The 15,895-nt window shown below is 40.5% G+C and overlaps 1 protein-coding gene across 1 annotated transcript; it reads right to left on the reverse strand.

The window, feature by feature from the left end:
- Positions 1–2,802: 2,802 nt before the first annotated feature.
- On the reverse strand, positions 2,803–14,180 carry lpla (lipoprotein lipase a). Its single transcript, XM_086115340.1, has 10 exons — positions 13,969–14,180; positions 12,561–12,769; positions 11,535–11,714; positions 10,295–10,406; positions 8,696–8,938; positions 7,195–7,437; positions 6,517–6,637; positions 5,221–5,403; positions 4,058–4,165; positions 2,803–3,871 (listed from the first exon to the last, which is right to left on the reverse strand). Exons 1-10 carry the CDS (start codon positions 14,069–14,071, stop codon positions 3,820–3,822), a joined length of 1,554 nt encoding a protein of 517 aa, XP_085971466.1. The 5' UTR covers positions 14,072–14,180; the 3' UTR covers positions 2,803–3,819.
- Positions 14,181–15,895: the final 1,715 nt, after the last annotated feature.

Raw genomic sequence — 15,895 nt, forward strand, 5'->3', positions numbered from 1 at the left:
GCCCCTCCCCATTATATAAGTGCAGCGAGCCATCATTGGTAATTAAGAGCAAATGAGCACCACCTCATTTTTTATTACAAAGCCCATCTCCCACTCCCGCACACAGTTGGTGTGCAAGCTATATTTACAAACCCGAAAATGCATTTTACTAGGGTGCCTTACAGAGCAGATCTTTTTTTTTTTTTACATATTTTTCGTCACTTTACTGGGTCTTTATAAAATGGCTTGATACTTGTAATAACTATTAATATAATTTCGAAGGGCTTCAGCATTTTGAATTTCATTTTATGATTTCACCTTCCATGCAATAAACATCCCAAAACGTGCGTTATCCTCCAAATAGAACTGTATAACTAGACATTATATATATTTTTTTCTGTTGTGGTTGTCACGTAGCTAAGATCTATCGACTCAAAAATGATTTACGGGAGTTTTCATGGGTATAAAATACAATATATCCATTGCAAGTATGAATGAAGATGCAGCAATGTAATCTCAGGAAACATGAGCACTCCACCAATTGGAGCGCTTTCAGGCATCTAGGGGCGTGGTTTGCATGTACCGGTAATAAAGACAAATTACTTTGTAAACAATGGCCTTTACGGAAGAGATTAGGAATCCTTACTTCAATCACCTTCCAGATTTTTCTTTCAAGTTTTTTCCAAGCAGTTTTCATTGCCTCTATCCCACACTTATTTGGAAAACAAACCTGCTGGTGGATTTAGTTTCTATGTTACAATGTGAGCTTCATTAAAGTTGTGGCATGCTAAGGAGATAACAGCGTGTCAGCGGACAACTGACATTCCTGGACACAGGCTGCGAGGAAAAACACAAAGGGCCCCTTGAAGATATGTGGAGACCCTTTTTCCTACCAGCTCCTGCTGTTGCCATGCTATCAATTCACAAAAAAGCGATCAGAGCCAAAGTACATTGTTGGGGAGGAAAAAAAAACAACGAAAATATCATTTCAGTTTAGATATCAAATGTTTGTGAAAAAGCCCTAGGAACCTTGTTGCTAACTGTCAATATCCAGCAGCTGGGATTGATTTTTATGGTGTGGTGACACACTACTCTAGTTTTATCTTTCTCCAAAGCACCAAAAGTACAGAACGAAATGCTCACCAGAAAGGCAAACATGCCAGCTGCACGCTGTGTGTGCGCTCACAACATACATTGAATGGCAACACAAAAATGGACGAGGTCACGGCTGAAACGATGCCAATATGTTTGCTGACAGCGGAAGAGGACGAACAACCAACATTCCCCTCAAATGTATTCGATCGGCAATGCATCATATCCAGGCAACCCGTTGAATATCATTTTTGTTACGTGACTGCCCCTCCCCGCATGACGGCCGTACACCCCTCCACCAAATTTTGTTCCCAGCATGTTCCTGAAGATCAGCGGTGTCAAACTCACTTTTGTCCCGGGCCACTTTGGAGTTACGTCTTCCCTCGGAGGACCGTTATGACAGTGAAACCAAATAAATGGTTAATCGTCTCATCGTATTATTACTTGTACACAAGAAATTGGTGTAATGGCTAGTTTTGAAATCAGTCAAGTCAACTACAATAGTTTGTTCAATTATTGTTCAACCGAGTGAAAACAGGAAAACAAAATTATTGCATTATTTATTACACATGAAATTTGACATTTAGTGACAGATTTGAGTAATGATCATGCAAGTTGACATGCTTGATTTGCTTCCGCGGGCCACATAAAATGACACGGTGGGCCGGATCTGGCCCCTGGGCCGTGAGTTTGACACCAATGCTGAAGATGAACATGAGACAAAGAATTCCAGCTTTTATTTCTTCAGTCTAAAAGGCAACACCTGAACAACTGGAAATACCCACCATGTTCCAATCATTTTTGATTGGGTTGCTGGTGATTAAGAAAAAGACGACTACTGTCAGACAAATTGTAAATTCATTTTCAAGTCGGATTTAAAAAAAAAGGACATGGGGATAAATCAGACGCTCATAGCTTCATCCAAGAAAGGGATTTATTCGCCACTTCCACAGTGCTACAACTATTGAGCTAGCTCCGACCAAACCAACACAGCTAGCAAAAAAAGGTGGTGTACGATGTATTTTGTTGACAGCTTTTAGGCTTTTGTTTTTAGACAAATAATGATTATGAACTGCTTAAGTGAAGACACTTGGCATTTAATGTTGTAATGGACCCAAGTGGGGATTATAAGTATGTGCAGTACATTTTTCGTATATTTGTGAACTGGGAGCTCCCACGCCCGCCGCTGATCTAGTCGATTAATTTTCCATAGCGTTTTGTCGTCATTAGAGCTGGAGTCCATCCCTGATGGGATAGATTCTAATCTACCCGAGTGGAGACAAATGGCTGATCACTCACATTTATTTGGCCTTCAATGCAATGACATCACGTGTTATCACAATGCTGTATTGCAATACTCTAATAAATCTCCTCCCCATGAGCACACGCCACGTGTTGCTGCAGCTGTTCTGCTTCAATTCTTCTGCGAACTTGAATAATTTTTCCTCGAAAATCTCTGGCCCGCTGCTTTTCCCAGTCTTCGGAGGCGCATAAAAAAAATGTGGGATCTCACACCCCCCTGTACAAATGCCAGGTTTTTGTGAGACAGATGAATCATTTCAAAACTTTCCCGACCAATAATATGAACTAATGTGTACACAGCCCAATTGAAACATTTCTTGTTTCGTATACAGTAGATCCTGCGGTTACACCAATTTCTTTGTTTTGCCGTGTTGAGAATGATTTTTTTTGGGGGGGGGGCACGAAAAAGCAGCATGAGCAGTCAGAATATATTATTTTCTATCTTTATTAAACCACCTCGGGCTGTTTCTTATTACAGTGCACTGCAAATCAATTGATAAATGCGCTCAACAGCAGGCATGGAGACCCATTGGATCCCACGTTCAAACAGCTGGCATATTAAAGAATAATCACAGAACGGCTTTTTATAAAAATACAGACAACGGAAGCATGACAAAATATATTACAGCTTGATATACAAATATATAAATGTACATTAAATAAATACAGTACGGTGTATTCTGGGCATGTATTCTGGGTATGGTGTTGGAAAGTCCATCACAAAGTCCAACAGCTTGCATGTGTATTTTTATTTCCAGCAATCATGTAACTTGTGTGGTCTTTTAAAGTTTGGCAGCAATCGCAAACTGGGCATAATTGTTGTTGTTGTTGTTTGACAAAAGCGTTTTAAAGTGACCTGTGATACAACAACCAAAAGGCAATCCAATCCAATGAACATAATTCAGAAGTCCAAATATAAAACACAGATTTTTTTTTTTTGGTTTCTTTGTTTTTTTTTATATAAAAATTGTATTTACAAGACCAATGTGATTCAGTAGATAGTCAATAACTCTTTGGTCCCCGTGGTTTGTTGGCGGTTAGTAGTTCGGCAAAGGGACAAAAATAAAAAAATCTGCATTTTTCATTTTTAAGACAAACACTACAAAAAATGTGCCTAAATTAGCCCTCTCACGATGAACTACTCAAATGAGCAATAATTCAAAATCCATTCAGGCACAGTAAGTGTGTATAAAGAACATACAGTTAAGCATAGACGCACGAAAAGCAAACGTGTTCAAATGGACACATCATCACTTGTGTAACATTTTGTTTTTTTTCTCCAAGATTCAGAATCAAATTTCTATGCAGTAAGCGTGTGCTTTGATTGCTAATTCCCATGAAGTTTTGTGCTTTTGTCCCTCTTTGGCTGTGCACGTTCATCTCGATGATGTGCAGAACGATGATTATGATGATGATGATGGTCGTGGTGGTGGTGCGAGTGCATCTTTAAGCATCAGTCTGACCAAACAGACTCCCCTGCGTCTTGATTTTGTGCATCCTGCAGAAAGGGGACGACAAACTAATGAACAGCTAGAGTTGCCATGCCTACTGAAATCAAATCTGGGTCAAATTTGGTTTGATATCAGATCAGACCCTGCGCAGACCCTGAGAGACATTTAGAATAAAATGATGCCCATGATAAGAAAAATGCAGGTTGGAAAAAGAAATCTCCTCTTGTACTTACAATTTTTCCTTACGACTCAGGTTATCTTCTTTGGATTTGACAAACACTGCAGCTTCTCCTCCTCGAACCAGGTCAGAGAACTCCGCTTCCTTTGCACGGAAGCTCACCCTGCAATGATCATAATAATCTGAATTAAAGATGCAAGCATTTTCATGGTTAATCGTTGAAACAATCACCAAACTTATTATAACATGTTGTAGGCAAATGAGGAAGTAAAGTCCCAGCAAACGAAACAGAAAAGATCCTGACTGTCGTTTGAAGTTGTAATATCACCACACACCACTAGATGGCAGATGTCTTAGTTGTGTTTACATTGGGTCTTTTACTGCCCTAACACTACAACCTAAGTAGGCCTAATATATATATATATATATATATATTGCAGATTTGGAAGGATATGCGGGGAAAACATTCTACCTCGATATTTCAAATTTGAGTGAATCAAAATTAGTTCTTGCACTTAATATTTGTTTGCCGTTCAGCAGTTTTGTGCTGTCCTTGAATGTTTTGTGTAAGATATTCTTTTGCACTGGGGGTAAAAACATAAAATAAACCACAGAATGTGGTTATTTGTATTTGCTTCAAAACTTTAACTGGTTAGGATAGTGGATCTTTGAGTACGTGCATTGAAGAATGTCTTGTGAAATTTTAAATATGTATTATGAAGAGCAGTATTAGTGATCAAAAATTGTGGTCATTCCTGATTTAAGCCATCAGTGCGGTAGCATGTATAATGATGAAATACTCTTTCCACAAGGTGGCAGAAAGTACCCGTGGATTAACATGTTACCATTCATATGACAGAAATTTCACGAGCAATTAAATTTGAGACGAGAGCATCATTATTTTAGTATTTATTCTTTATTACTAAATATTTTACTAAATATTGTGTATTACAATAAAGTAAATTCTCAAACTACTGTTTGACCTTCTTCTGGATGGACATTATCAATCATGTAATTAAAACATTTAAAATACATTTACATTTTCACTAGAATGAAAGTTTTAGTTTTATAAACAGAAGGTGCATTTTCAGTTAGTTTTTTTTAAAAGCATTTTTATTTTATTTTGTTAACATATGTTGTTTCATTCCTTTCTATTATCTATCATAACCTTGCTCTTGACTCATCAAAAGTTGCAAACACTGGACGAAAGGGACTTACTTAGACTGGGTCTCGCCCGACTTGATTCGCAGCTTTCGGATGTAGAACTTGTTGCTGCCCCGCCAGTCCGGCCAGCTGAAGATGGAGTCCTTCTCCCAGCGCAGCTTGACGATCATCAGGTCTCCGATATCCACGTCGGTGGTGATGAGGAAGGACACCGTGCTGTTGTGGTTCATGACTGGCCTGCAGGGGATGGACGGGGCATGGGGGATTAGGTGGGTGAGCGCTCGGATGTCATCGACATCTTAAATTTGGAAGCAAAAATGTGGGCAATATAAAACACCGTTTTATCCATGGCAGATAGTTTGCGTACATTAAATAATAATGTTTGCTTTAAATCCAGGTTTTGAAGAGTATTGTTGATCCTTGGCTAGTCATCACAAACAAAGCAATGCAATACATTTAATCTATATACAGTTTCGTATTTCTGTTAATATATTATTTCTTCATTTATAGTTGTCACTCAACTGCTGGCGTTTATTTACATGTATCATTACTGCTGACTATACCGGTCAACAAATTTCTGCACATTTTTTAAATCAGTGATGCAAGTAAACTTTTCAAGATTTTTTTTTCTTTTGGTGCTGATTCCGAGTCTGTCTTTTTTCTTCTCTAGCACATCAGGTTTTCTGACTCATGATATAATCGCAATAATATAATATGTAATATGTTTTGTAATATTTATGAACTAAGGGTTAGGACCAGAAACAGTTGAAATTTTGTTCTCAAATGTCATAGCTGAAAATCATTATTACATCTTTTAAAAGTCAAACTTGAAAAAAAAAAAAGAAAGAAAAAAAAAGAAAGAAAATATCTCAACAATGATGTGCCGTAAAGACGTGTTTTGAATCGGCGTCCAAAATGCATTCAGGGACACATTATGCCATCACATCTGATTAAAATTTGCTGTTCTTGATGCGAGTCACATTGACTTCTGTTTGCATAATTTATTCATGTAGTTTGCCATTCACATCCACATAGAGTATTATGCACAGTACCCATTTATATTCTGCCACTGTACATACGTACATTGATATTGTGGATTGTTGAATGAAAGTTAAGTGTTGCGACTCCTGAGTGTGGCTAATTTAAGACTTAAACCCTTTCATGCACCCTGTAACCTGATAACATGATAGATAAACTGTCCACTGTAGTAACCGTTGTCTCTGAAAGGTTTAAGAATAAATAAATCAAAATTTTAAAAAATAAATGTGTGTGTGTATATATATATATATATATATATATATATATATATGCACCAGCATTATTGTACACAATCAAGTGTCACATACGTACAGGACAAAGGAGAGGTCTTCTTTCTCTCCATGGGTTCCATACAGGGAAACTTTTATGGGCTGCTCATTGAAAGTCAGTCTTCGGTTGCTGAACATGTGCATCTTCACTTGGTAGTGGAAAACTGAAAAGACATGCACATTATATATTACACTTAGTAGAATTTAATCAGTTGGCACATTTCAATGATTCCACATCTGCTGTGATTGAAAATGACAAAAGCTTGAATGCAAGTTTCTGTAGCTTCGGGAAAGGAAGTGGATTTTTCTGTTCCACATTTGATATAAACACTTCTCAACGCACATTCCTACCTCAAGCAGTGGGAAATTTTGGAATAAGCTGTCTTGTGCCACCCCCGGGTCGCTAAAACATCTCTTCACGGACCCTCCTGAATACTTCCAGTTTAATGTCGCCTGTGAGTGTCTGAGCGTAAGCTGTGGTCCAAATCAGCTCCTGTGTAAATGTGCTCATTGTGTTTGTGTTTCACTGTTGTAAATGGCTGAAAATTGCATCGGTGACTGTGGCTCACCATTCCCACGTGAAGGCATTACTCTAAGAATACATTAAAAAAAAAAACAATACTAAAAACTATATAGCAGGGATTCCCATGGCGCAAAAAAACACGTTCTATTAAGTCATCCCCAAAATGTAACAGCAAGCAATACTTCCCCCGATATTTACCTTTGTAGGGCATCATTTCCCGAGTCTTGAGGTACATCTTGGCACTGCGTGCCGTGCGGACCTTGTTGATGTTGTAGCCGATCTTGTTGCAGCGGTTCTTGCGGCAGCTGAGGCACAAGCCCTTGTTGAAAGACTCGCGCGAGTTGCAGCGGTAGGCCATGCTCTGTTGCTGCGTGTTGAGGAGGGAGTCGATGAACAGGTGGATGGAGCGCTCGTGGGAGCACTTGACAAGTTGGTCCACGTCTGCTCATGTCACACACGCACACACACGCACACGAGAGAGATTTTTGCTTCATCCGAAAATTTCTCGATTAGGAGAAAAGGCCAAAAAAAAAAGCAGCATTCTTTTCATGTACACTGTCATGATGTATATAAAACTTTACTTTTACATGACAAAAAAAATTAAACTGATTGTTGAGGTGATGCATCTTGACGGAAAGACTAAGGTCTTGTATGACGGGGAGGAGCTAAGTTTAGCCTGGGTTCATAGAGGAAGTTACGGACAGTCTTTCCCGTGTAGCTGCGCACTTCCAGTGCACTTTTTCAAACTCAAATAATCTCCAAGCCATTTATTTTTAAAGCTAATGTCGTGAGATGATCTTTAAATGAAAATATTTTTAAGCGGGTGTCAAGCACTCCGGAGGGAAGAGGTTTCTGTCAAGGTCGAACAATTAATCCCTCCTTGTAACATGCACAAGAAAAATAGCATGTAAGATTGTTTTGCTATTAGTAAAAGTTGTTTGTTTGTTTTTTTTAAAGAAGAGGGAAAAAAAACAACAGACTGTTGCAATTTCTCATGCTGCAGAGGCCAGTGTCCGACTTCGGTGCTCTCGGTGGTGGTAACGTGTCATATAGAAAGTGGTTCAACCCAGTGAACAATTTCGGAGAAACCTTAAGAAATGTTGTATTTTCACAGCCAAGATAAAATCAGCAGGTTTCCACAAAAGTGGATAGTACATAATACCGGTACAGGCGACAACATAATCTCCAGTCTGGTTCTTTTAATTTAGTGCACGTGACAAAAAAAAAGAAGAAAAAAAAAACCCTGAAAGCTTTTTTCGCATGACTCAAAAATCTAATCCGATTTCGACTGCTTGTACATTTTGTATCAAATCCGACTAGACACCCTTGAGAACAGTTAGCGCCAGATGATATCACTCACTTTCTGCTCTGCTAGGTGAATGCTGTACAGTCAAGTGAGTGAAGCAGCAAATCATCGAGCAAGGCTTTCATCTCAGCACAAGCCAAACAGCCCCGTGTGATCTACTGTAAATTCTTTATGTTGAGAGACCAGAGAGCAAACGTGTCTTGCGATTGCTTGTGAGAAGCCTCCATTGTTTTTATTGGAAGACCATCTAAGCGGTGTCTCATTGTTTCAACAGCTGGAATGTGAATCCAGGTTCAAGATGTAAATACTGCACAGTACAAGTCCGAATGTAAAGAAGCTTATGGTCTTAATACAAAGCCGACGTGAGCGAGCGGGGGAGGGTACCGGACTTACTTTGCAGGCCCTTGATGCCTTCCAGCGCAATCCCCTTCAGAGTGTTCTGGATGTCGCAGCCCGGTTGGAAGGCGCCTCCGTTGGGGTAGATGTCGATGTGGCCCACGGGCTTCTGGATGCCGATGCTGCGGCCCGGCGAGCCTCGGGTGTTGGTGTGCAGGACGTCCACAAACTGGGCGTCGTCTCTGGACAGTGTGTTCTCGTCTTCGGCGTGCTCGAATGTGGGACCGGCGGGATCCAGTCCTGTGATACAATACATCTTTATTCATATGTAAAAAAACAAACAAAAAAACAAACAAAAAAACCCCCCACTTTCCATAACACATAATGTGCTGATTGTCATGTTGCAGAGTTACACAGACAACGTTGTCAATTGCTTTGACCTGTTTTCTAGTCTGGAGAACCACTTAAGTGCAGAGAATTGGACAATCATGGTAAGCGGGTCAGAGGTTTTAAAGCTGGATTACTGGCAAATAAAGGATTGGGCCCACTGGTTGGCACTAACAGTGCATGTGCATACATTTACAGACTCGGAATGTCATAGCCAACAGATTATGTTTGACTGGTATGCAGTGTTAGCAAAATTATTGCTTCCAGTCACGCGTCGGTCAAGTGTCCCACACTTCATAAGGCACACCGCCACTGTAAAAATGGGAATTGACAAAGATAATAATACTCGGTTTTGGTTGACACTGGATAATGACAATGTGGGAAATGCACCCTCAATTTTGTGAAGAATTACATTGACCATGAGAATACGTTTTACAAATCCACCTCTACCTGACAATCTAAGATAAAATATTAAGGCAATGCCTGTAAACGATATATCGTTCTTTTAATGACATTTTTCTAAGGGGTGCTGTGAAAGTTTTCTAAAGGTTTTAAACACATTGTAACGGTTTTTGAACTCGAAAAAAAAATCAAGCATTGAATGTACAAAAAACATTGTATTGCAGTGTCTGTGTGTTAGATGTGCCTTTAAGAGGCGGGGCCTTCTGAGATGGTGCGTGAGATCAACAAGTCTGCAAGTGAGTGTCGAGGCGTGAGCTGTGGCTGACAGCAGCAACCACGTGAGTGAGTGCATTTGGTTTATTTGTTCAGTTGTCCACTATGGGTCTCCTTTCCCACACGTGAGGGCATTAGAGAAAGTAAATATACAGTAAAAACTTGTGATTCTTAAAGTAGTAGTATGCAGGCTCCCTCTAGTGGTAAGCCAAGAATCACTGAATCCAATGTTCGACCAATGTATAACATAACGGTTATCTTCAACTTTTTATTCATCCTGTTCAGTGTACAGTATATACGTGAATTAAAGCTCAGTTGTATTTAACTTGAAAGTACAATACATTTGCATTCATCTTTTATAACTGTTTTGTTGTAAAATATTTTTTTCGGTACAATTTCATGTTCAAAATGTGCATAGCGGCCGACGATAATATTGTTGTTTTATTATTTATTTATTATTTTTCGAAGAACACCTGAGATATAGCGCGGGTGTAAATGATGAAACATTATACCTTACATTGTGCGATTGAGTATATTGAACTCCTGAACAGCTATATCCACATGAATAAGTAGTGATGAACGTGTTCGGTTTACCTGTGATCCTGCTGATCTTGTGGTCGGTGAGGTAACCCGCAATCCCGGCCACGTGCGCCCCCAGACTGTAACCCAGCAGGTGGATCTTGTCCCAGGGCAGCTGCAGTTCTTTCTGAAGGGGTCACAACAGCAACAGCAACAACCAACAAACACTTAATATACTCGCACGCTTACATGAGGATTAGAAACTAATAACTGGCAGTAAGTACGAGGTCCGAAAGGCCCCGTGGCTACTTGTGTTCACAAGCTTTACTGTTGTTTGGAATGTAATCAGGGATTAAAAGAATTGAGTAGTCAGCCCAAAAAATATAAACTTCCACTAAGGAGTCATGCAAAAGTAAGGGGAGAAAAAAAAATTCCAGTCATTGCTGGAACATTTTTGAAAACGTATGTCATGCTTCACGAAAAAGTGATCCTTGTAAAAGAGGCTTGTAAATAGTCTTTAGAGGAAAATCACAAGATGCAGAACGACATTTTAAAGCACAGCGCCATTATCTAATAATTGGTCACATGAACATATTAATCTGTTGTCATACTTGGAATGCCAACGCTGGTCCATTATTGCGATATCTTACAAGTCTGCTCATCTTCACCCAGCATTAAAGTGCTAAAGTTGTGCTAAAAAGTGAATTAACAGCACTTTAGTTGTTTTAACTTTTGATCGATTTCTTGGTAATTGAAACAAAAAGGAAGAATCCAGTTGTCGTCCATCGGTGAAATTTATTTTCGGTTTTATTCAATTTAAGTCACATTGCCCCCCCAAGAATGCAAAGAAACAGTTTGTTTATTTTACAATACTGTCTGTGAACCTTGATGTAGCCAGCTAACATAAAAAAAAAAACAAGCACAAATATATACTCTCCACTGTGACTATTGAAAAGTGCCTCTATTTATTTTCTTTTCTGCCATTTGAGTCACAATGGAAATCATCCTTTCTGGAAAAAAAAAATAGTAAAATGGTATATCAACCGTACTGAATGTTGTTCGTTTCATTGTATTAGATTGATGGCCTAGCAAGGCTTTTTTGAAATAGAAATATTTTCTCAAATTCTGACTTTACTCTTATGTTAGTCTAGTTTTTGTTTTTTGCTGGTAGGTCAACTATCTCATAGTGAGGTACAGTATGTAAGGTCCTTTTTAAACCAAAGGGCCCCGATTCAAAAAAAGAAAAAACAAACCCCCACACTATGCATGAGGTGATTTCATGTCCATCCACGTTTTAATACACTGGTTAACTCACTTGTATCCAGGTAACAAATTTGGCCACGTCTCGGCCTGCCAACTTGGTGTAGGCCGCGGAGGTTGAGTAGTGCTGGTTGGCGCGCGTCAGCCAGTCCACCACGATCACGTTGGCGTTGGGTACGCGCCCGTACAGAGCTGACACCAGCTTGGGCACCCAGCTTTCAAACATGCCTGTTACCTACATCGGATCAACACACACATGCACTAGTGAGGTCAGTTGGCTAGTGATTGGATTGATTTCCAAGTGGCAATGTGCAATCATGTGTCATTTGGTTTACAATGAATTTCAGTTTAACATGGGGGAATACCTCCCCAAAGGTAAGAATCTGCAGCCTAACGTTTTTTTCCTATAGCAGCACTTGTGAAGTAAATAAGGTGGTCCACATCCATCCATTTTCCAAATCCGCTTCATCCTCACAAGGGTCGGGGGGGGGGGGGGGTGCTGGAGCCAATTTCAGCCATCTTCGGGCAGTAGGTGGGGGACACCCTGAACGGGTTTCCAGCCAATAGCAGGGCACACAGAGACAAACAACCATCCTCACTCACTCTCACACTTGGGACAATTTAGCGTGTTCAATCAGCCTGCCATGCATGTTTTTGGAATGTGGGAGGAAACCGGAGTACCCGGAGAAAACCCACGCAAGCCCGGGGAGATCATGCAAACTCCACACAGGGAGGCCAGAGCTGGAATTGAACCCAGTACCTCTGCACTGTGAGGTTGGTGCGCTAACCACTGGAGGTGGTCCATATACGTGGCATAAATAGAGCTTTTTGGCTCTACATTTCCTCACAACTGCAGTTGGCTGGCAACCAGTCCAAGGTGCACTCCCTCTCTGACTCAATAGCCAGCTAGGACAGGCTCCAGCTCACCCATGACCCTAGTGAGGATAAATGCCATCGAAAATGGATGGATTTCCTAACAAACCTCACCAAACAGCAATCCATCCAGTCAGGCGGCATTCCAAATAAAACCTCATTCCACATGTCGGGCTCAAGAGGTGTTTTGTTGTGAATGTGCACGTACCGTCCAGCCATGGATGATGACAAATGTCTGCGTCTGCGCATTGAACTCGCACTCCTGGATGGTGTCGGGCCTCCCGGCCACAATGTAGCACATGTCATCATCTGGAGTGTCGGCCGAGCGCAGGGAGAATTTGGACACGATGTCTGTGTAATCCGTGAGCCACTCGGTGGTGGTGACAGGCGGGGAGGTGGGGGTGACGCTGCCGTTCACTGTTGCAACACATGCACACACACTAATATGAGAGGTCATAGGGGCACAAAAGACCTGCACAGTGTATGATTATCCATCCATCCATCCATTTTCTGAACCGCTTGATCCTCACTAGGGTCGCGGGGGGTGCTGGGGCCTATCCCAGCTGTCTCCGGGCAGCAGGCGGGGGACACCCTGAATCGGTTGCCAGTCAATCGCAGGGCACACAGAGACAAACAACCATCCACGCTCACAATCACACCTAGGGACAATTTTAGAGAGTTCAATCCGCCTGCCACGCATGTTTTTGGAATGTGGGAGGAAACCGGAGTACCCGGAGAAAACCCACGCAGGCCCAGGGAGCACATGCAAACTCCACACAGGGAGGCCGGAGCTGGAATTGAACCCGGTACCCGGTACCTCTGCACTGTGAAGTCGACGTGCTAACCACTGGACTACTAGGTTCAATCCTATTTATTATTATTATTTATTTTAGTCATGCTTACATATTTTCTAGTTTTTTCTCTCTTTTGAAAAACACGACAAAAACAATCTATTGCTACTGAATATGTCTCCCTTGATCATCTTCATTTTTACATTTCGCTCTACATGGAGATACATAAAAAAAAGACTATGTCGCCCCCTTTTGCATTTCAAGCACACCTCCTCCACAGAGCAGTTTTAAATTGACGAACTATAAAATTACGAAACTAACGAAGATGGATTTTTTTATTAACAAATTTGAACAAAAATCAACAAGATTCGGTAGTTTTTCGTAATTGTGTTCATTAAACAAAAGCAGTTTTAGTAGCTTTTAAGTGAAAACGGTTTATTCATTACTTAAAAACATGCCTGTATTATTGTGAGCTACTCTTTATAGGTTCCACGTAATCCTAATCTGTAAAAACATATATTGAGTGTGTGTGTGTGCCTGTGTGTGTGTGTGTGTGTGTGTGGTCGCGCGCGCATGCGTGTGGATGTTTTCCCTTATGATGATCTCTTTTTTTACATGAAGGGTTTCAGAGGCAGTCTTCACTAAATGCCCACATGGAGGTGACTGGGTGAGAGGCTTTGCAAAACTGCAGCCGTTTACTTTCTCAACTTAATGGTGGCAAACATCAATTAAGCAACACATCAGACATTTAATTAATTATCTGGCTACAATATTACGTATGGTGAAAAAGGAAATTAAAAGTACTGTTGATTTTGTCGCTCTTACCAAACACAGAGTCGGTGGTGAGTTCAGGGTCCGAACAAAAAATGACAAAGATTTTCCCCAAAAGTATCCAAGCAGTGAAAAAACGTATGTTTTCTTTTCCCATATTATTGCAACGTTGGTCCTGTGAGGTGTCTTGAGTAGTTTCATAAGATGGCTATCCGACTTTTAAAATTGAAATGTCGTGGCGTCGTATACGCACGGAGTAAAGTTTCTTTAGGGTCTGCCACGGTTGGCGCTCCAAGTTATCTTTATGAGTATCTTATTTGCATATTAGAAGCTGATTGGATGTCGGTTTAGAGGCGGGGTTTCCCTAGGGTCCATTCTCCAAGAACGGTTGACCATTCACTGTTTGAAAAAACTGTAGGGGAGAGTACACTAAAATATTTATATACAGTATATTAAATATATAATGTTCTTCTCTACCTCCACCCCTTCACACACACACACACACACACACACACACACACACACACACACAAAATCATGAGTTGTGCGCATGAAATATACAGTAAGCAGGTGCATTTCATTAAATTTCACAAAAGTTAATAGTAATTTTTTTATATATCGAGTTACATATCGAATCATCTTTTATTGGCGACAGATATCTAAAAATGTATGCCACATTTACAGTACCGACAAGTTCATTCAAATGTATGTAAAATGACAACATTGCATCATACCCGCCCAAACTGAGCCATACCAAATCAACACAAGTCGGAATAGTCCAAACCAATCGGATCATTCCACTCTCAAATCGAACCACACTTGAATCGTATCACACACCAACGGTATTCAATCATCTTTTTTTGTGGAGATGCACACCCCTAATATATATACAGAATGTGTACACATAAAACAGTATAATGATTACCTTAGAGGTTGTCAGGTTCTGGTCAAAATATTAGTTTTTCACATCATAAGCCTGCATTATTGTATTTGGTGTTCCTACAAAGCCGTGACACATACGATCATGTCAAATAAGTCATAAGGGTTCTTGATCTTGCATTTACCGTGAGTTCTTTAAGTTTATTATATTAATTTTACATAAAACATAAAGTCAGTGCCAAAGTATAAAAGTGTTGCTGAAGAATGACCACGCAAAATGTATCTTTCAAAATATAACAAGTGCTTAAAAAACGTGGCCTTGATTCGGTTTGATATGAATCGTGTGGATTAATAAAGGCAGCAGGGACCTCTGGTGTTAAAACCACACAGTGCAGTGATGAGGAAGCAACAACAACAACAACACAACACAGATGCTCATTACATCATGTCAGATGTAAAGTCTGTTTGCACACAGCAGCGACGTCATCCAAAGCGATGAACACGGACGTGCGGGATAGGACGAGGTACTCGAACGAGACCATGTGTCGGACTTTTATAATCCATTTCATGCCTTTGTGGGAACCGCCATTCATCTTATCGTCTGGTCTTTTCCCATAATATTAGTTGATGTCCTCAGTTGTCACTTCTTGCCGTGCCGCAGAGGATGGAATGACTATGTTTTGGCAACAATTGAGCAAATGTTTATTATCATTAACCATTTGCGGCTGCAGCGCAGTGGAATAGTGGTTTGCACATCTTGCTGAGCAGTTTGAGTCTTGGCTCTGGCTTTGTTGTTTAGGATGTGTTGTGTGTGTTTTATGAGTTTCTGTCCACATTGTACATTAGGTTAAATGCAGACTTGAAGGTATCCGTAGCTGCGAATGTGAGTGGGGATGGGTATACAATGTTGATGATTGAACAAACTTGTCTTATTATTTATTTTTTTAGGTGCGGGTTAATGTTTCTTGAAAAGTGCCCAATGTGCTTGTGAATGCTTGTTTGAGCCCACCAAGACGAGTCTAGGCTGTCTCCCTCACTCCAAGTCAACGGGGACAAGCTCCAAAGGACAAGCGAGATTGAAAATGCGGTGGGTGGTTTGCGG

This window comes from Hippocampus guttulatus, chromosome 7 (genome assembly GCF_054856545.1).
Source record: "Hippocampus guttulatus isolate MCC_2025c chromosome 7, RoL_Hgut_1.0, whole genome shotgun sequence".
NCBI lineage: Eukaryota > Metazoa > Chordata > Actinopteri > Syngnathiformes > Syngnathidae > Hippocampus > Hippocampus guttulatus.

What these genes read in the sequence shown, in the direction of transcription:
- lpla (XM_086115340.1), bottom strand. Translation starts at nt 14,071, where the DNA reads ATGGGAAAAGAAAACATACGTTTTTTCACTGCTTGGATACTTTTGGGG. An exon ending in AATTTGTTACCTGGATACAA is followed by an intron (nt 10,407 to 11,534) that starts GTGAGTTAACCA and finishes TGACCCCTTCAG; the next exon opens with AAAGAACTGCAGCTGCCCTG. An exon ending in CAAGATCAGCAGGATCACAG is followed by an intron (nt 8,939 to 10,294) that starts GTAAACCGAACA and finishes ATTGTATCACAG; the next exon opens with GACTGGATCCCGCCGGTCCC.